General features: G+C 50.0%; 1 protein-coding gene across 1 annotated transcript in view; it reads right to left on the bottom strand.

Annotated features, from left to right (window-relative positions):
- The window catches only part of PRPF6 (pre-mRNA processing factor 6), a 34837-nt gene that overhangs the window by 8604 nt on the left and 6441 nt on the right, over window positions 1-19792 (bottom strand). Inside the window, exons 4-13 of the mRNA XM_045529420.1 lie at window positions 19332-19410; window positions 18668-18844; window positions 18287-18442; window positions 15861-15955; window positions 15054-15210; window positions 14155-14317; window positions 9785-9903; window positions 8451-8669; window positions 6357-6479; window positions 1423-1544 (exon numbers count right to left, since the gene is read on the bottom strand). Of these exons, the coding sequence (XP_045385376.1) occupies window positions 1423-1544; window positions 6357-6479; window positions 8451-8669; window positions 9785-9903; window positions 14155-14317; window positions 15054-15210; window positions 15861-15955; window positions 18287-18442; window positions 18668-18844; window positions 19332-19410 (1410 nt within the window). The remainder of the gene's footprint in view (window positions 1-1422; window positions 1545-6356; window positions 6480-8450; window positions 8670-9784; window positions 9904-14154; window positions 14318-15053; window positions 15211-15860; window positions 15956-18286; window positions 18443-18667; window positions 18845-19331; window positions 19411-19792) is intronic.

The raw sequence follows: 19792 nt of genomic DNA, 5'->3' as shown, positions 1-19792 counted from the left end.
TAAAAATCCTAAAAGCAACCACCGAGGAGGGTTCCACAAAGCAGCGCATTGTCTAGACGGCAGAGCCTGGTGGAGGAACTGCACAAGAGACCCTTTTACAGCCATGTGTCCTGGAGGCAGCGATAACTCCAGGGTCTGGTGACAGGGGAGGCCTTTTCATCTTGAACCCCAGAGTACACCCTGGATCCACCAATAAAGATTATGACCCCAGGTCTATTCTTCTGGCATCCAAAAAAATGATCTGATTGGAAGAAGGTGATTTTAGATCACTGCTGATCAAGACGACCGCCAGCCCTGGGTGTCAGGTGTGATGCCCTTGGACTCTCCTGCGGCCCACGGCCCCTGGGACACATCTGGCACCAACGGCCCCTCTGAGCCTCAGCTGAGCGCAGCAGCAAGACGAAATGAGCACGGGAAGTTGTGCTGTGTGGAGTGAGGCCTGACAGAGCACCAGCCCCAGACCACTGCCTCCCCTGCCCCTCTGAGCCAACCACGGAGAACCCAGCGGTGGGAGGGACCTGCCCACTGAACCAGGGGTCCAGGGCAGCAGAGCCTACTCCGGCCTCAGCCCACGCCTGGCACCATCCTGGTTGGCACTTAGCCCCAGGGGACTTTCTGCAGGGTGAGCCACCGGGGTCATTTCAAAACGTCCCCAAAGGAGTTAATGCCGAAACACCAAACCAGCTGGCAGGGGTGGGGAGAGGGACAGAACTTCGGCAGCACACGTGGAAAGACACCCTCAAGAGACTGAGATTAAACAACTCCAGAGAAGAAACAAAATGGGGGCTCAGCAGGCCCAGCTGCAGCGCCAGTGAAACCAGCAAGGCCTGTCCCAGCCCAGCACAGGGAGCAGCGCCCGAGGGCTTGGGGCGGGACTGACAGGGGTGCTTGGGGACGCCCTTAAGAGCTGCCCATTTAGAACAAGAAATTGCAATGCCTAATTTAATTAACATTTATAGCCAATAAGGCAGACCCAAAAGGCTTTTTCAATTAAAGAGTACAATTAAAGAAAACTTGCAGACCTCCTCTGAGCATAGAAACTAGCCAAAACTCAAAGCCAGCAAAGCTTAAATGGAAAACACAGATGCTGCCCTGGCCACTGCTGCAGGCATGAGCCGTGCTGGCCCCGGCCTTCACCAGCACCCCTGGCACTGCTTGAGCCACAGGGCACTCGGGCAGGCTCCCTCAACGCCCAGGCTTTTCAACTATGAAACAGCGATAATCCTATCACAGGCAGGGCTATAAAGACAGCTCCAGTTGAAAGTCCTAAGTGTCATAAAAGCTGCTGTCCCCACCGCTGGAGAGGGCCAGACCTCAAGGGTGCACTAGCAGATCTGCAGGGAGGAGGGGCTTAACATTAGTGCGGAGCAGACGGGACTGGAGGGTTAACTGGCCCACGGGCCGGCAGGTCCCACCACGTACCTGGTGCCATGGTTCTTCTCGAAATAAGCAGCTCGCAGCCACACGCTCTTCTTGCTGGGGAACACTTGCAGGGCATAGGCGTAGATGGCGCGCGCACACTCCAGGGCATTGTGGGCCACACACTAAAGCAGAGACGGACATGAGAACGGTGGCCCAGCACCGGCCACAGCAGGTAGCGAGATGCTCTCCCAGCCTGTGTGATTCTCAGTAATGGCATCTGCTAGCAAGTCCACCACACTGGCTGATCTAACTAGAACTACAACCCAGGATAGGGACACCCGAGGATGGGGACATGGACACCAAAATAGGAGCACGTGAGGCTGCCAGCTGGCCCCTCAGCCTGCAAGAGGAGCCAGCACAGAATACCAGTCACCAGCTGCAGGTGAGCAAGGTGCACACACGCTCATGCACCCCCACATGTGGGGCTACGGCCAAGGCACGTGCACATATGTGCACGCGTGTACACACACGTATGTGCATGCACACACACACATGGTAACTCCAAACCATGCACACTGGTTCCTTCTTTAGAAATTAGGGATAGTATATATCGTGCAGTATAAAAGTTACACTGATTTCAAATCTATAAAAGACAAGTGAATATAAAAAGAAAAAACCCATCCACTCAAACAGAACTACAGTAAACACTGTTCTACTTTCTCTAAGCTTTATATTTCTATACTGAAGAGTGATTTTAGGATGAGTGCAGTGGCTCAGGCCTATAATGCCAGCACTTTGGGAGGCCAGGGCAGAAGGACTGCTGAAGGCCAGGAGTTCAAGACCAGCCTGGGCAATATAGCAAAAACTCCATCTTTACAAAAAATTTAAAAATTAAAAAAATTAGCTGGGTGTGGTGGTGCATGCCTGTGGTCCCAGCTACTCAAGAGGCCAACGCAGAAGGATCACTTGAGCCCTGGAGTTTGCGGCTGGGGTGAGCTGTGATCGCTCCACTGCCCTCCAGCCTGGGTAACAGAGTGAGACCTGTCTCTTAAAAAAAAAAAGTGACTTTACTTCTTGGTTAGCATCAAATAACAAAACAAGAAGGCCAGTCACCATCTGCAGAGGTAAAACATCCAGGTGCTAGTCCAACTCATCTCTCAGGACGGTGGTGACACCCAGAGCCCAGAACAGGCTCAGACACCTACTTCCACTCAGCCTCACACTGGGCACGGGCACCGCTCTCCACACTGCAGATGCAGGACCCATTTCTGCACCAAGGGGTCTGTATCCGAAGGTACGTGAAAGGCCATTAGGAAGTGGGACAGCAACAATGTTTTGCAACTGTGAATGCCAAAATGGTGTGGACCTGGACTGGCAGCTCACAGCTGTCCAGGCCCCCACCTGGGGAGGGCACCCAGGCCGCCCAAGACCATGCCCAGATGGAGGACGGTGACCCTTCCTATGTTCAAGGACTCCCAAGGAAACTTCTACCCAAGGAAATGGGTAGAGGGAAGGAACAGGCGCAGCGCTGTAACTAGGGTCTCCTCACTCAGACCCCACGCCTCTCGAGTTACAGGGCCTCAGTCTGACTCAGCCGCCAGAGAGCAGGAGGGGCCCTGCCTCAGGCAGTGTGCCCACACCAGGGGTACCGCAAGGGGTCAGGGGAGGATGCCAGCGAGGGGCGGGCCCTGGGCAGAGCAAACTGGTCTGCGTCCCTCTCTGTGACTTCTGACCCGAGTCCTGGGGGTCAGTTACAGAGCCTTTCAGGCCCACCATGGCCTCCTGTGATCTTCACAATCGCCTGAGAATGGCTTTACCACCCCAGAGGACCGAGAGACACTGCTCAGGGCCTTGCATGGGGGCCGGAACAGGCCCTGGGTGGGACTCTGAGAGGTCTCGCCACACTTCAGAGCACAAAAGACACCAGTTCTTACCCCAGCACTACAAAGCAGGGTGAGAAACAGCTGTGCTCGCCCCAGGATATGTGAAAAAGACAACAAAAAATAAGAGGAAAACTAAAATGGCTCTTGGATTTCTGCTCTCATCACTTCTTTCCTACAGGGTGAGAGTCCCACAGAGTGTTTCCAAGGCTGTCAAAAGCAATAAAGAGGCCGGGTGCGGTGGCTCACGCCTGTAATCCTAACACTCTGGGAGGCCGAGGCGGGAGGATAGCTTGAGCTCAGGAGTTTGAGACCAGCCTGAGCAACAGCGAGACCTTGTCTCTACTAAAAATAGAAAGAAATTATCTGGCCAACTAAAGTATATATAGAAAAAATTAGCCGGGCATGGTGGCACATGCTTGTAGTCCAAGCTACTCGGGAGGCTGAGGCAGGAGGATCGCTTAAGCCCAGGAGTTTGAGGTTGCTGTGAGCTAGGCTGACGCCATGGCACTCACTCTTGCCAGGGCAACAAAGCAAGACTCTGTCTCAAAAAAAAAAAAAAAAAGGCAATAAAGAAAATAACAGAGAAGCAAAGCATTGAACTTTGCATTCAAAATACAAGGGTTTTATTGAGGATTTTTTATTTGTTTATTTTTTAGAAACAGAGTCCTACTCTGTTGCCCAGGCTAGACTGCAAAGGCATAAGCATAGCTCCCTGCAACCTTGAACTCCTGGATTTAAGTGATCCTCCTGCTTCAGGCTCCTGAATCACTGGGACTACAGGTGTGTGTCACCATACCTGGCTAATTTTTTGTAGAGATGGGGTCTTGCTATGTTGTCCAGGTTAATCTCAAACTCCTGGCCTCAAGAGATCCTCCCACCTTGGCCTCCCAAAGTATTGGGATTACAGGCATGAGGCACTGCACCCAGCCTGGAATTTTCTTTCAATATAAAGACTATGTGGACTTTTGTTAAATTATTCTTTATAATTTTTTTAGTCTTAAATACTATCAATACATAATGCAAACCTTAGACCAGCGTCTTAATTCACTTAAGGAACTAAACATGTAGTGTGCACAAGACCATCTGCAGGCCGTGCAGCCCTGGTAGCAGGATCGGCACAGCCAGCACCTGAGCTCTGGGTCAAGCCACACGAAGGTGTGAAGCGACCCCAGGTGCAATTCGCACGAATGGTGCTGACAGAGGGGCACAGTCCCACACGCCAAAGGAGGAGCCCTTGGTCTACCTGAATGTACAGAGTGAATATAAAAAAACAAAAAGAGAACTTTTCATAACTAAAAAGAAGAGCTGTTTGTTAGTGTTCTTTAGAATTACGGAGGCGAACAGCAGAAGGAAGAGCTAAACAAGGTGAGCATCACCCCCCTTGGCAGAGGCTGTCCACACTGCAGACTGCGTAGACTGCAGGGGATGCCGCGGCAGGGGACTGGCTCTCTTCATAATGAAAACAAAACTACTTGGCATTTGAAACGATGAAATTATGTTACTTTGATTAAAAATAAAAATTTACTATTAAAAAAAAGAAGTGAATATACACATAAATGAAGAAGAAAGGAAAGCTCTCCATTAGTGTAGAATTCCAACTAATAAAATATAGGAGAAACTGTACTTAGAAAAGCAACATTCGCCAAACACCATGGTAATACCTGATTCAGGCCAAAAAAACATCATTAAGGATCCTCAAACTAGTCAGTCAAAATTTGGCAAGAAACAGAAAATTTACAAAGTCTCAAACTGTCTCCCCATAAACATTTACTAACAAAAAGGGAAAACCAGTAACCTTACAGGGAGTCACCTGGCCGCCAGCACCTGAGCCGGCTGCTCGGAGCTGAACGGGAACTTGCACCTGCACACGCCACGCCGAGAGGACCCCGTGGCCTCCTCACACGGGTGAGACCTCCTTCCACCCAGCAGGAAACGCCACAAACACCCAGATCAAAGAGGATTCTACAAAATTAGTGGCCTGCGGTCCTCAAAAAATTAAAAAAAAAAAAAGAAAGAAAGAAAGAATATGCCTCAAGGGACATAAAAAAATTTTGGACTCGTGAAAAACAGAGAGAGGCTGGGCTCTCCCGCAGACTGACCCGTGGGGGCTCCGCACAGAACACGGCTACACTGACAGGCCGCCGGGGCGCGGGGCGAGGCCTACGGTCTGCATGTTTCGCAAGAGCCCTGTCCCAACTCTAACTTCCTGATTTTGATAACTGTCATGTGAGATGACAGCCCTTGTGTGAGAGAACGTCTTCTTTTACAGAAACACATGCTGCCGTGTCCAGAGGTAAAGGGGCATCACGCCTACGCTCACTTGCAACACCTGAGGAAAACGGGACAGGGTATGTGCTCATGTGTGAAGAGAGAACACAGCAAATGTGGCAGAACAGGTCAAGCTGGGTGACGATCAGAGAATTCTTTGCATAGCTTGACAATATTCCTGTATGTCTGAAATTATTTTCATTTCAAAATGAAAAGCTAAAAAAAGAGGGCCACATCTGCATTAAATATCTTAAATATGTTTATCGATTTTGGTCCCCTAATCTTTCTCTGGAAACCTAGTGCACAGAAATAATCTCAAAGAAGGCAAACATTTTGTACGCAGAGTGTTTTCTCAGGAGCCATTCATAGCAGGAGTGGGGAAGGGGCCACAACCTAGAGGGCAACAGCTGCGAAGCTGGTGAACCACACCCGCCTCCCAGGCTGGCCCCTTCACCGTGGCCTGGGATAATGTGCTGGGAGCCCACTTAGAAAGAACTCAAAACGTTAGCTCGTCACTTAAACTTAGACTAACAGAAAACTGTGTATTCCTTTCAATTGCAACTACATTTAAAATAAGTGCATTAAAAAGATTTTTATTTTTTATTTTTTATAGAGACATGGTCTCAACTATGTTGCCCAGGCTGGTCTCGAACTCCAGACCTTAAGTGATCCTCCTGCCTTGACCTCCCAAAGTGCTGGGGTAACAGGTGTGAGCCACCACGCCCAGGTTTTTTTTTGTTTGTTTTCTAATAAAAAGATTTTTGAAATAGCCTATTAATAGATGCCTGCCATTCCCCACAGAAACTCCACGATGGGGACAAACATCCATGTAGCCAAACTCACGCTGTCAGCATCTTCCATCCAGGTGTGCTTCCGGTCCTCCTCCTCAATGCCAATGCCAATCACAGCACGCATGACCGCCTGGCAGGTAGCTACACTCCCCGCCCTGTCACACTCCTCGGCATCCTGAAAGAGGGACGAAAACCTCATTTCTGATGTTGTAGTCAGAGCTGCAGGTGCCTGACACGGAGCACGCCATGCCGGGTGGTGAGAACCGAGAGACACCGGGTGCCCGGGGATGACACCGCTCACCTGGCCGTGTCCAGGTCACGGACGTGTCTGTCCCTGCCTCCCAGTGCATCAGTGCTTGATAAGCACTGAGCAACTGAAGCCGCATCCATTCCCTCAACAAACTGTAAGCACCTACTACGTACGAAAGGTTGTATTAGGCCACTCAGTGGCTATGCTGAAGAAACTTCCAAAGTAATAGGAGCAGAAGACAAGTCCAAAATCACTTGTATTTGTTGGCTGGAACTCAAGACCTGAAACTGACAAGACGAGGAAACACTCTGATCCAAACAGATCAACCTGTCGGGCGGGGAAGCCCTGTGCACAAGAGGTGAGACAGCAGCCCGGGCAAGGGACAAGTTCCAGAGGCATTTTGTCGGGCAGGCCAGCCAGCAGCAAAGTACTCCTGACCTCAGGAAAGCAGATTTCAGGGCGTCCAGAGAGAAGCCACATGAGGGTCCACAGCATGAGCTACAGAAGTGGGTCACTGCAGATCTGAAGAAATAAAGTAAGCGAGGCCAGGCATGGTAGCTCATGCTTGTAATCCCAGCACTCTGGGAGGCCGAGGCAGGAGGATCACTTGAGGCCAGGAGTTCAAGACCAGCGTGAGCAAGCAACACAGCGAGACGCTGACTCTAAAATAGTATGTTTTTTAAAAAAATTAACAGGCGTGGTAGTGCACGCCTATAGTCCCAGCTACTTAGGAGGCTAGGGCAGGAGGATGCCTGAGCCCAGGAGTCAGAGGCTGCAGTGAGCTGTGATGACGCCACTGCATTCTAGCCTGGGCAACAGAGTGAGACTTAGTCTCCAAAAAAAAAAAAAATCAAAGTCCTTCAGGTAGAAGGAAAATGATGCCGGTCACAAACCTGGACTAACACAAAAGAATGGAGAGCATCAAAATGGTTAACAACATAATTAAAAAAGACTAAAGAAATAAAGGGGTTGAACAGATCGTTAAATTTTAGCAAGACAAATAAGCTGACGCCTTGCACCTGAGATTTTTAGAAAACAAATCAAAACTGCCCAAACACAGGAGAGGGCCACATGGCTTAACAAAACATGCCTGGGATGGGAAGCACAGGAACATGAAGTGGCATTAAAACCCAGGCAGCCTCCTGAGGAGAGGACAGTCACAGAGGAAGAGGACAAAGAGGGAGCAGACAGTCACAGAGGGAGAGGACAGCACTGCCTTTCGCCCGGGGCAACACCTGGCGCAGGATGCAGACGGCGAGGCGGTTGGGATCGCCTATGGCAACTGCGGCAAGGAGGCACCAGGGCAGGGAGGGTGCAGGGAGGTGTGAGGCCACCTTCCAGGACAGAGGGCAGAGGTGAAGCGGGTAGAGGGGCCCTGGGAGAATGCAGCTTCGGGAAGTCACAGTGTCAGGCAACAAAGAAGCGCTTTCCGCGTGGCAGAGCCACACGCCAGGGAGCTTGCTCAGCGGACGGCTGCTTGGAGGAAGACAACAGAGGGGACCCAAGACCCAGTGGTTAGGTCACATGAACTGAGAGAACTCCCTAGCATTAGGTCTATAAAAAAGTTAGAAGGCAGGGAGGAGGGAAAGAAGCCGTGAAACTCTCTGTCATTCTCTCCAGGGAACACCGTTTCTGCTAGCAAAGAGTGTGGTCTCCCGTGTGTGCACAGGGAAAGCGCCTGACAAGCACTCGCCCCTAAGACAAGCTCCAGGTCTGGAATCTTCCTAGAGTGCTGACAAGTGGCGCATGACCAGATCGCTTACACCTGTGCCTGCCTCTCCTGCCAGCGCGGGACTCCCCAGAGCCACCCAGCAGCCCCTGTCCTACGTGAGACTCCAGCGTGCAGGAGGACACGTGCTTCTGAAGCAGACCCCACAAGGCCTGGCTGCAGCCCACCTGAATCCACTGCTCGCGGTTGATCTCCACACCGTTGGCCCGCAGCGAGGTGATGGCTCGGTCGATGATCTTCTCCACCATCTGCGTGTTCCCGTTGGCTTCCTCCAGCTTGGCAGCCGTGATCCAGATGTGCCGGTCTGTGGGAATGTTCTCACGCGCTTTGTTCAAGACTTTGCGGGCATTTTCGTAGGTCTCCAGCCTCGCCAGAGCAAGCCAGAGCTACAGAAGACACCGGCAGAAAGAAAGAACAGCACACTGACAGGACAGCTCCGAGCCAGACGGGGAGCCCACAGCAAAGGCCCACAGCACCGTCACAAGGCTCTTTCCAAAAACCTGCAAGGACCGTGCAGTGGTGGGTGCCTGCAGGCTCAGCCACTCAGAAGGCTGAGGGGGAGGATCGCCTGAGCCCAGGAACTCGAGACCAACCTGCGAAACGTAGCAAGACCCCAGCTCACAAAAAAGGGCATCAGTGAAAGCCCGCAAGGACCATTTAAACGGAGCCCGTGAAATGTGCACAGCCATGCTTCTCACCCTAGCCACTGTTCATTCAGCTTCTGGACTTATGAGCACTTAGTGACTCTGGCTAGCAGGAAAGTAGGCAGGATTCTCGGTCAAATGTCCACAAACACTGGTCACACGCACACAGCGTGCCAGACTTGACACCAGGTGCTGGACATGAGCTGGCGGGACGTGGCTGCTGCCCTCACAGACGAGCGCTCAGCCTCCTGCGGCTCCTGCCCTAGGCAGTGTTGACGCTGCAGCATTCCACCCCAAATGTGTATGGGCTCTATTTATTTTTATGTAAATAAAATAAGATTAATTTTGTTTAGAGAATTTCACAATACCCCTTAGGATAATTAAAGACATACTGGGTATTATAAAACCAAGACTAATAATCACTGCACAGAATGTTGTGAACTGAAACGCTTAAAGCTAAAGAAATCCTACTAGCTTTGAGGCAAAGAGCTGACCTCATGCTGGGCTGGCAGAAAGACAGAGCAGTGTTTTCTATCACCCTGCCACTGCCGGCTCCCATGACAAACTCTGGGCTGAATTAGGAGGCATGGCCACTAAAAGAGTGCCCAACACGGTGTTCTGCAGTGGTCAGCGACAAGCTAAGATTCTCTCCTGCACTTCCACCCGGGTGTGACTCACCGAAGCCACTGTCCGCCTGGCCTAGCAGCTGTTAGGGAACGGCATCCTGGGACTCCACACGGCCTTCTACTCCCAGAAGCCGCAGCCTAGGTGAGCTCAGTGCTCCACTATGCCACCAGCAGACACTGACCTTGGGCTCAGGCTTTGGCAGGGGGTGGCCTTGAGCTCACCCAACTCACCTCCACGCTGGTGGGGCAGCACTCCACAGCCCGGCTGAGCATGATCCTAGCATCTTCAGGCTCTTCCAGCTCAACAGCTGCTTTCCATAAGCGAACTGAGTTTGGAACATGCTCAAGAGCTGGGCAAGGTCAAACAAGAAATCAGGTCACAGGAAGGGAAATCAAAGAGGAGGCTCACGTCATGAGCAAGCTGCTGCCAGCAGGGTGAGGCAGACCCTTCCCTGGTGACAGTCAAGGACCACATACCCACCCCTCAATGGAGCTTTGTAGGTCTGGGGAGACACAAACAAGACAAGTGCAGAGCGTCCGCTGTGGCAGAGAGCGAGGGAGTATCAAGGATCGCCAGGGTCACTTCAACAGGACTCAGCACACAGCAGCCACGTGAGCGTACCTCAAAAGTATGCTGAGCAAAAGGAACCAGTCCCCAAAGAGTCTACACTGTCTGGTTCCTTTTATACGAAGTTTGAGAATAGGCAAAACTAATCTTGGTAAAGAAATCAGAAGCTGGGGCCAGGCGCGGTGGCTCACGCCTGTAATCCTAGCCCTCTGGGAGGCCGAGGCGGGTGGATCGCTCGAGGTCAGGAGTTCGAGACCAGCCTGAGCGAGACCCCGTCTCTACTAAAAATAGAAATAAATTATCTGGACAACTAAAAATATATATAGAAAAAATTAGCCGGGCATGGTGGCGCATGCCTGTAGTCCCAGCTACTCGGGAGGCTGAGGCAGTAGGATCGCTTAAGCCCAGGAGTTTGAGGTTGCTGTGAGCTAGGCTGACGCCATGGCACTCACTCTAGCCGAGGCAACAAAGTGAGACTCTGTCTCAAAAAAAAAAAAAGAAGAAGAAATCAGAAGCTGGCCAGGCGCAGCGGCTGGCACCTGTAATCCCAGCACTCTGGGAGGCCGAGGCGGGAGGATCACTTGAGCTCAGGAGTTCGAGTTCGAGACCTGCGTGAGCAGGAGCAAAACCCTGTTTCTACTAAAAATAGAAAAAATTAGCCGGGCATGGTGGTGCATGCCTGTGGTCCCAGCTACTTGAGAGGCTGAGGGAGGAGGATTGCTTCAGTCCAGGAGTTGGAGGTTGCTGTGAGCTAGGCTGACATCACGGCACTCTAGCCTGGGCAACAGAGCAAGACTCTGTCTCCAAAAAAAAAAAAAAAAGAAATCAGACGAGTAATTGCCAGGGATTAGGGACAGTGTGTCACTGTGTGGGGACTGACTGGGAGGTACCAGGGACCTCTCTAGGGTGATGAAAATGTTTTCTGTCTCGGAGTGTGGGGTACGTGGGTGTATGCACAAATATTTAGAAAAAGAAAAATGACCAGTGTCAGAAAGACCTCATTATTACATGTTTTCCCTTAAAATAAAAATACTTAAAACTTAAAAAAAAAAATTTAAGAGCCACTAGAAGGGACTCCTATTGGACAATGATGGAATGGGCTGGAGGCCAGTAGGAATAGTAACTGCTACCTGGAGACAGCATCAGAAAGAAAATAACTGCAATGTGTTCAAACCCATGAAATAAAAAATATCAAAGAGTTCATGGCCAGGCGCAGTGGCTCATGCCTGTAATCCTAGCACTCTGGGAGGCTGAGGCGGGAGGATCGCTCGAGGTCAGGAGTTCAAGACCAGCCTGAGCAAGAGTGAGACCCCATCTCTACTAAAAATAGAAAGAAATTATCTGGACAACTAAAACTATATAGAAAAAATTAGCCGGGCATGGCTGGCGCATGCCTGTAGTCCCAGCTACTCGGGAGGCTGAGGCAGGAGCATTGCTTGAGTCCAGGAGTTTGAGGTTGCTGTGAGCTAGGCTGACGCCATGGCACTCTAGCCCGGGCAACAGAGTGAGACTCTGTCTCAAAAAAGAAAAAAAAAAAGAGTTCATGACAATGCCAACAAAAGATCATTAATGACTTTGGAGAACACTGGGAAATACCCCATTATTCTGACAGTTGAAAGGAGAACAAATTAAGCATCTATTCTGTAGAACACAGAGGGAAGTTCTCTTTAAGAAGAATTCTGGCAATAAAAGCAAAAAGAGTGATAGAATTGTAACGTTTTGCACACCCTCATGCAAGAACAGGTGCAGGCAGGTGACCAGCCACTGCCCTCAGCCATCACCTGACAACACACGTCAAGGAGCCACGCGTCCCTGAAGCTGGCGTGGAGACACGTATTCCGCACCCTACGTGTAGCTCTGAAGATGTGACCCTGCAGAGGCCAACATGATTCCCCGACTCCACTGACCCCACAGGGAGGACACTTGATGGACTGAGCACTGTGCTGTCCCTGTGCCCCATCACACACTGGTGACGGCTACTAGAAGATGCCGTACTTCATGAGCCAGAGCACATGGTTTCGCTGTAAAAACAACTCCACTTGCATATTTCTGCATGAACTAGCAGGGGAACACAGCATTCCCCACTCATCGAGTGAGGGGCAGACAGGGAACAGCCAGGGGCCTGGCCCCTCCGGGGCCCCCTGCCCGGTGAGCTCACAGGCAGCACCATCCCCCGTCCTGGAAAACCTCCCCCTTTCACAGGGACGACCCTGAAGCGCAGAGATCAAGCGCCTGCCCCAGGGCTCAGATCAGCACCCAAAACGCCTGCTCTCCCAACAAAGGACTGGAGTGTCAGCTCTGCCCAACGCCAACCCAGAGCTCACAGAGACACATGCTCCACCAGGGCTCCTGGGGGCTGGCAGGTGTCCTAAGGCACTGATAGAGGTGGCTGTTATCTTCATTTCAAAAACGAGACCTTCAAATACCAAGCTTTGCCCAGGAACCCCAGAAAAAAAGAATGCTGTTTGAGAAATACTCGAAGGAAAGGGGCAGGCCAAGACCAGGGTTAGGAGCAGCGGCAAAGGCCAGCCTGGTGATTCAGAGTTTGTTCCACCTTAGCGCAGCTTCTCTGCGAGAGAGCAAAGCCAGAAGGCTGCTCCCCAGGCCCAGGGCGTCTTCGCAGAAGCTCCCTCGACACTCCCCACCTCCGCAAGCACGTTCCCCTCTCCAGATCTGAAGCCAACTGGAAATGAACCCAGACCTCGTGGTTAGCAGGGAGTGGCCCCAAAGACATTCACGACCATTCATCAAACTGTGGCAGGGGGAATTCAGTAGAGCTTTCCTAAATAAATAATGCTAATTACCCAGAGTTTAATGTGCTCTCCATCAAAGAACTGTTTTCCTGGCTGAAAAAGATAAGAAGCTGATTTCTACAAATGGAGACAGGTGCTAGCGCTCTGCTCCTGGCCTCGCTGTGAGGGATGGGCTCTGAGCACTCGATGGGTCACCAGGCTGCCATCAAGAAAGCAGATCTGACGGAGGAGAGCTCCTTCAACCGGATGCACACGCAGGCACACGCATGCACAGGCTACACACAAGCAGACTTCATTCCAGCCTCTAACGAACACAGACAGTAAACGGGCAGAAGCTACATTTGATAAGTTTCCTACCGAAGAGCCCTGCCCTGCACGGCCCGGATGCCCAGCTCACCTGCCCCAACGTGACCCACATCTACCTGGTACTTCACTTAAACACACATGTAAAGAAACAAGAGCCAGAAACCTCACTGAAAACTGCCCTGGATTCTATAAAATGTACCTCATTTTACCCAGGCTACAAATTCATGTAGAATAAGCCATCTGCACAGGTTTACTCCGACTGGTGCCTGTTCTGGAACAACATTCCAAAAGGGCATGGACTATACGGTTCTGGTGGAGGGAGAAACCGTGCTCCTTTTATGAATCCAGAGTAATGAATAATAAACTCCCCACAAAGTTCCACCTTGGCAGTGATCCCTGGATAGAATCAGTTTTCCAGGCAGGCAAACCATTCTTCACTTCTCTGACCATGGGCTGATGGCAGAGGCTGCAGGAAATTGTTCAACCAATGTGCAACTCTGGTGTTTCCTTTGCAGAGAAAATGACTAACACCCACCAAGGGCCTCCTACGTGCCAGATGCTGGCTCGGCCTGCTGCTTCCTAGAGATCATCTCACTTAGCCCTCCAGAGACCCGAGAGGTAGGTTTTGAACTGGTACTGTTCTCATCTTGTAGATGGGCAAAGCCAGCACCACAGTGACTGCCTGACGCACTCCAGGCCACACAGCTGGAAAGAGGCGTCTCAGCCAGGATAGGAACACCCCTTCAACATCCCTCCCCCGAGAGGGGTCCAAGGGCAGAAGGAACTCAGCCCAGGATAAGGCCTGGAAAATGTCACTGGTTCCTCAACCACTCTCACCGAAAGCCCAAGCCAACAGCAGAGAAGCGGCTCCCAGGAGCACAGGCTCCAGGGGTGGAGACAGCACGCCGCCCTCAGGGGACCCACAGTGCCCAGGAGCACCTGCCTGCTGACAGGCACCACCGAGGAAGGCTCACCTTTCCGAAGAACCCGCTTCTTTGCTCGAATGTCTGTTTCCAGCTCTGCTGCTCGAATGTAAATCCTAACAGACTGTGGGAGATGACGGACAGCTTGGGCCACCACGGCCTTGGCCGTATCCCCGGGCTGCAACCTGGCTGCTTCTAGCCAGACGTCTTCACTCTGTTAAGCCACAGAAAAGAGCAGTGAGGCTGTGGGCAGACTGGATGCCACGAGGGAGGCAGGGGCTCTGGGGCAGATCCTGCGGCCCCCAGACTTCATGACAGTCAGCCAGCTGGGCCTCAAGAGCGTCCACGCCAGAGCTGTCCATTGTGCCAATGCTCAGGAGTACAGAGCCTGCATCTGAATGAGGAACACGTATGACACTTCATGAAAAAAATACAACTTGCCCAGCAGAACAAGTCCACAGAGAAAGCAGAGACTGCACATCTGCCTGGGACGTTCTGATCTGCACCGCGTGTCTGGGATAATCACTCACAGGGCCTCCTTCCCTACCAAGATATCCGAGTCTGCACAGTAAAGGATATGGGCACTTACAGGGTTTCATGGTACTTTCTAAAGCTTGTCTAATCACTCCACCTCCAAAAACAAAAGTGTTAGATTATTCTTTTAAGAGTCCTCACCAGCCATTAGGTTTCTTGCATTAGCGGGGTGAAGAGCTAACGTAAGCTCCTCCTAGTTAAGGTTACCCTGCCACTGAACAGTGGCATGGCCTCACCCCATGGGAAAACGAACAGGACAAAAACCGCTTTCCCACCTTCCGCATCCTCCCCCGACTGTCCTGCCATCTGTAGTTTCAACACTGCAAGACAAACAGATTTGCTCTAGCTTGAGCTCACTCCCGCAGGGGCTGGCAACCGTGCGGCACTCCAGGAAAATGCCCTACAATGTGCCTCACCTTGGGGCACATCTCCGTTCCCTTCATGATAAGGTTTCGAGCTACTTGTAGCTTCCCAGTGACTTCTTCCAGGCGGGCTGACGCAATCCAAGCTGGCGGGTGATGAGGGTTTGTCTCCCGAACAGACTTGAGAAGCAGTCTCGCCTTCTTGATATCACTGCAAGAGTGTGAAAGCACTCAGCATCAGGCCATGCTGCCAAGGGTGCGCCCGAAACCCAGAGAGGAGGCGCCCACTTCACAGAAACAATGTATGAGCTACTAATCCTAATGTCCCAAGAGATACAAACCAAATCAAGACTCCAGTCAGCACCATTCCAAGCCCGTCTGGCATCCCTGCAGACAAAGTCTAGGAACTAAAGGTCCAGACAGCACACCGGGGCACAATCACAAGCTACTTTCTAGCCCAGCACAGCCTCAGACTTGGAACGTTATTTGTAAAACATTTAATGTACACAATGAATGGATACAGATGTATCTTAAATGGAAAACCAAACTAATCCACTATATATTTCTTAGAACATCTATGGCCCATTTTGGGTTTTTTGGATCTTTTCTGTGTGTGAGACAGTGTCTCCCTCTGTCGCCTAGGCTGGAGTGCAGTGGCACAATCACAGCTCACTGCAGCCTCAAACTCCTGGCCTCAAGAGATTCTCCCACCTTGGCCTCCCAAAGTGCTGGGATTACAGGTATGAGCCCCTGCGCCCGGCCCTATGTCACATTTTGTCTGCATATTTCCCAAATAAAATCCAAAACATTCTAGGCAACTAGAGTTCCCATCCCAACCCATCGATTCTGCAAAGCACTCACTTGATATCCCCTCCGTGGGTCGGGATCATAGAATTTAAATCCGTCAGATAGCCTTTGGGGTCAACTACAGTCTGTCCGCTCACCGAGTCAGACACCTGCAAGACGGATCAAGCTGAGAGTCAGCTGGATGTGACCAGGGACATCTGAAACAAAGTGCCCCTTCCCACAATCCTGACTGCCAGTGGGTAGTCAGAAGGAAAAGGAAGAAAACAACCTTAATGTCATCCAGATAACAGTTTGTGAAAATAAACAAATTTCTTCTATAGGAAGAAAAGATTTGTATCTAAAAACCCCAGGAAAAAAACAAAGTAGACATTAAAAAACTCTAAGAACAAGTGAAATCCAGAAATCATAAAGCACTGATAACTTCTACTAAAAATAAAAACTTACATATAGCAGTTCATTATACTATAAACAAACAAGAAACCCAATTTAAAACACAGGCAAAAGACATGAATAGACATTTCTCTAAAGAAGACATACAAATGCTCAGCATCACTACTGATTAGGGAAATGCAAATCGGAACCACGGTGAGACACTACTCTACATCCATTAGGATGGCCATGTTCAAGGACAATGGAGGAAGGAAGCAAGTGTTGGCAAGAACGTGGAGACCCTGGAACGCTCGGGCTCTGCAGTTGGAAACGTAACACGGTGCAGCTGCCGTGGAAGGTATCACGGCAGTTCCTCGAAAATTGAGACGTGAAACTGCCACACATTTCAGCAGTTCCACTTCTAGGTATAGACCCAAAAGAATTGAAAACAGAGTCTCAAATATCTCCACACCCACGTACATACCAACATCATTCACAATAAGCCAAGAGGTGGAAGCGATCCACGTGTCCGTCGACAGACAGATTAGCAAACTGTAGTACAGATGCACAGAATATTCCTCAGCCTGAGAGAGGAAGGACATTCTGACACATGCTGACACATGGATGAACCTTGAGGACATTATGGTAAGGAAAATAAGCCAGTCACAGAAAGACAAATAACGTCTGATTCCACTCATACAACGTCCCCAGAGTCATCAGACTCACAGAAACAGACAGCAGAACAGTGGTTGCCAGGAGCTGGGCAGAGGGGACGAGAGTTAGTGTTTATGGTGAGAGTTTCAGTTTGGGAAGACGAAGAGAGTTCTGGATTTGGATAGTGGTGATGGTTGCCAACACAAATGTACTTATGTCAGTGAATACACACTTAAAAATAATTAAAATGGTAAATTCTGTGTTACATAAATTTTACCCCAAAAAATTACTACAATAAAGTTTTTGCTAAAGAAAAAATGTCTATATTCCACAAACAAGTCTGACAGAGAAACAGTAAAAAACAACATGCAACATAAATGGCAACTGTGTTAAACCTGAGGAGGAAACAACAAAAGAGGCCTTTCACAGACGGCCTGAGGCTCCCATACCTGGGAAGACAGTGGACTCCACCACTAACTGAAATGCAAACGAAATGGAGGCTCTCTGAGCGGGGGAGGAGGAGCTTGCCTCTCACACTGGCAAAAATGACAGCAAGGACATGCCTCTGACCCAGCAGTGGCCCATGCCAAGGGCATGATCACACTGGCACACTTATCCAGTTCAATGACAGTGAAATGACACATTTTGGAAAGTAATTTAACACTAAGTAAGTGTATGTGAAATTTTTCCTTAAAATATTTTAAAAACAAGCTCCCACCCAGCAGCCCGCCCCAGTCCTGGGGTGATCTGTACGGAGTGTAGCCCTGGACTCCTCCTACATACGTACGTGCCAATACACCTGTGAAGGGACATACTTTTCTTCCCACACACAGAACATGATACACATTACTCTGTAACTGGTTTTGAGGAGTTTTTTTGTTTTTTGCTTTTGTTTTTTTAGAGACAGGGTCTTACTCTGTCACCCAGGCTACAGTGCAGTGGTGTGATCATGGCTCACTGTAGCCTCAAATTTCTGGGCTCAAGCAATCCTCCTGCCTCGGCCTCCCAAAGCACTGAAAGTACAGGCCAAACCCAGCCATATTTACTTTTTATGCAAAGAGGAAAGGACCTTAAGCTTCATCAACAGGGCACATGTGACTTGTCCTGAGTGTCCTCATTACCTACAGTGGCCCCCGAGTTCCCAAGGGTGGGCAGACGTGACACAGGGGGCCAGCCCTTGGCTTGCGGCAGTCTGAGTACACTGGGCCCACGCACCCTATAGGGACACACAGACCCAAATGCACACAGAATCTCGACCACCCTTTGTAACGGGACAGGAAACCTTACGTTGTCACAAGTCTGCTTATCTCGTGACAAAGCACTTACAATGAAATTTTCACATTTCTGTTTTGAGTTTTTTGGTTTCTTTTGAAAACAAGCATATACTGATTTTATGACCAGGAAACAAAAATTCCGAAGAGCCGTCTGTGAGAAAGTGCTGCGTGGCCCGTCCTCACCTGGCTCAGCCTCATGTCCATCAGGGTGTTCCTCGCCTGGCCAATCTTCCTCATGTCCAGCTCACCTGTGCCAGGTGTCATCAATCCTGGTGTCATTCCACCTGGGTAGGGAGTATTCAGTCCACCTGGGTAGGGTGTATTAAGACCTCCGAATTGCTGTGGGGAAGGGGGAGAATAAACTGCTGGCTTGCACTGTCACGCCAAAGAACTTGTTCTCTCTGAAATCTTTCCACTGTGGCCTGACATGTCCCAGTTTTGCAGACAGACTCAGCCACAGCACAGCCACTAACCCGGAGCACTACTCCAACACTGCCCACCATTCCCACCACGGCTCTGTCTAACCAGACTAAGGGAGCCCCAGTTGCCTTCTTGGATGCTCACAGTTTGTCGGGGATCCACTGAAGTATGGTTCTCTCCAGTCTGTAAGTGTTTGGCAAAGAAACTGTCGGGAACAGGGGTCAGCTTCTCATAGCGTGGGTTCCGCTGGCGTTTGTTTCTGGCATCGCCAACCTCAGGGATGCTCAGCCACTCTTCTTCTGTGACTTCCGCCAACTTCCTCTGGAGACATGCAGCCCCGAAAACATTAATTCTCTAGCAGAATTTCACATGCACAGGTAGACCCATGGTCTCCCTCGCCCCTAGCCTCCTGATCCCCACACTTTAGAAAAGATTCTGATGCAGAAATGATTTTCTACTTCACTTAGAAAAATCAATCTATCAGATCTGCTCTACATCACTAAAATGTAAATTATTCTGTCAAAGCCTAGAACACATAGCTGAGAAAATCTTATGTAAAAATAGAGTCAAAATTACAAACAAAATAAGTTCATTTGTCCCACCTTTTACAGTAGGGGGAGGAAAGGGGTTTTTTACACACATAGATACATAATTAAACATACTGAAGCAAAGACCTTCTTCTAAGCAATAAGCCTGAATGAAACAAAAAGCAAGTTAGTGAAGTCTCGTCAATTCCACACCGGGAGAGTCTCCTCTCTGCCACTTAGGGTGAGAGCATTAGAAACAGCATGCCATTCTGTCCACTTACTTTGAGATCTGAGAATTGCTGCTGGATTTTGGGGCGTTCCATACGGTATTTCTCAATTTCTTCTTTCTCCCTTTGCTCCCTAGGAAATAAAACATGTGCATACAGTAGAAATAGTGGATGCCAATTCTGAGTAAAGCTGCTTTATTATATTTCTTAGTTAAATCATCAAAAAGGACCATTCTACACTCTCAGCAGCTAAATCAAATATATTTTAATGCCAGGTGTGGTGGCTCACACCTGTAATCCCAGCACTTAGGGATGCTGAGGCAGGAGGATCACTTGAGGCCAGGAATTCAAGACCAACCTGGGCAACATATCGAGACCCCCCCATCTCAACCCAGAAAAAATTTTAAATTGGCCAGATGTGGTGGTACGCAGCTGTAGTCCCAGCCACTTGGAGCTACTTGGGAGGCTGAGACAGAAGCATTGCTTGAGCTCAGGATTTTACAGGGACCGATGAT

This window comes from Lemur catta, chromosome 17, assembly GCF_020740605.2.
Source record: "Lemur catta isolate mLemCat1 chromosome 17, mLemCat1.pri, whole genome shotgun sequence".
NCBI lineage: Eukaryota > Metazoa > Chordata > Mammalia > Primates > Lemuridae > Lemur > Lemur catta.
Note: the sequence above shows the minus strand (reverse complement) of the source record. Positions and strands in the feature narration are given on the sequence as shown.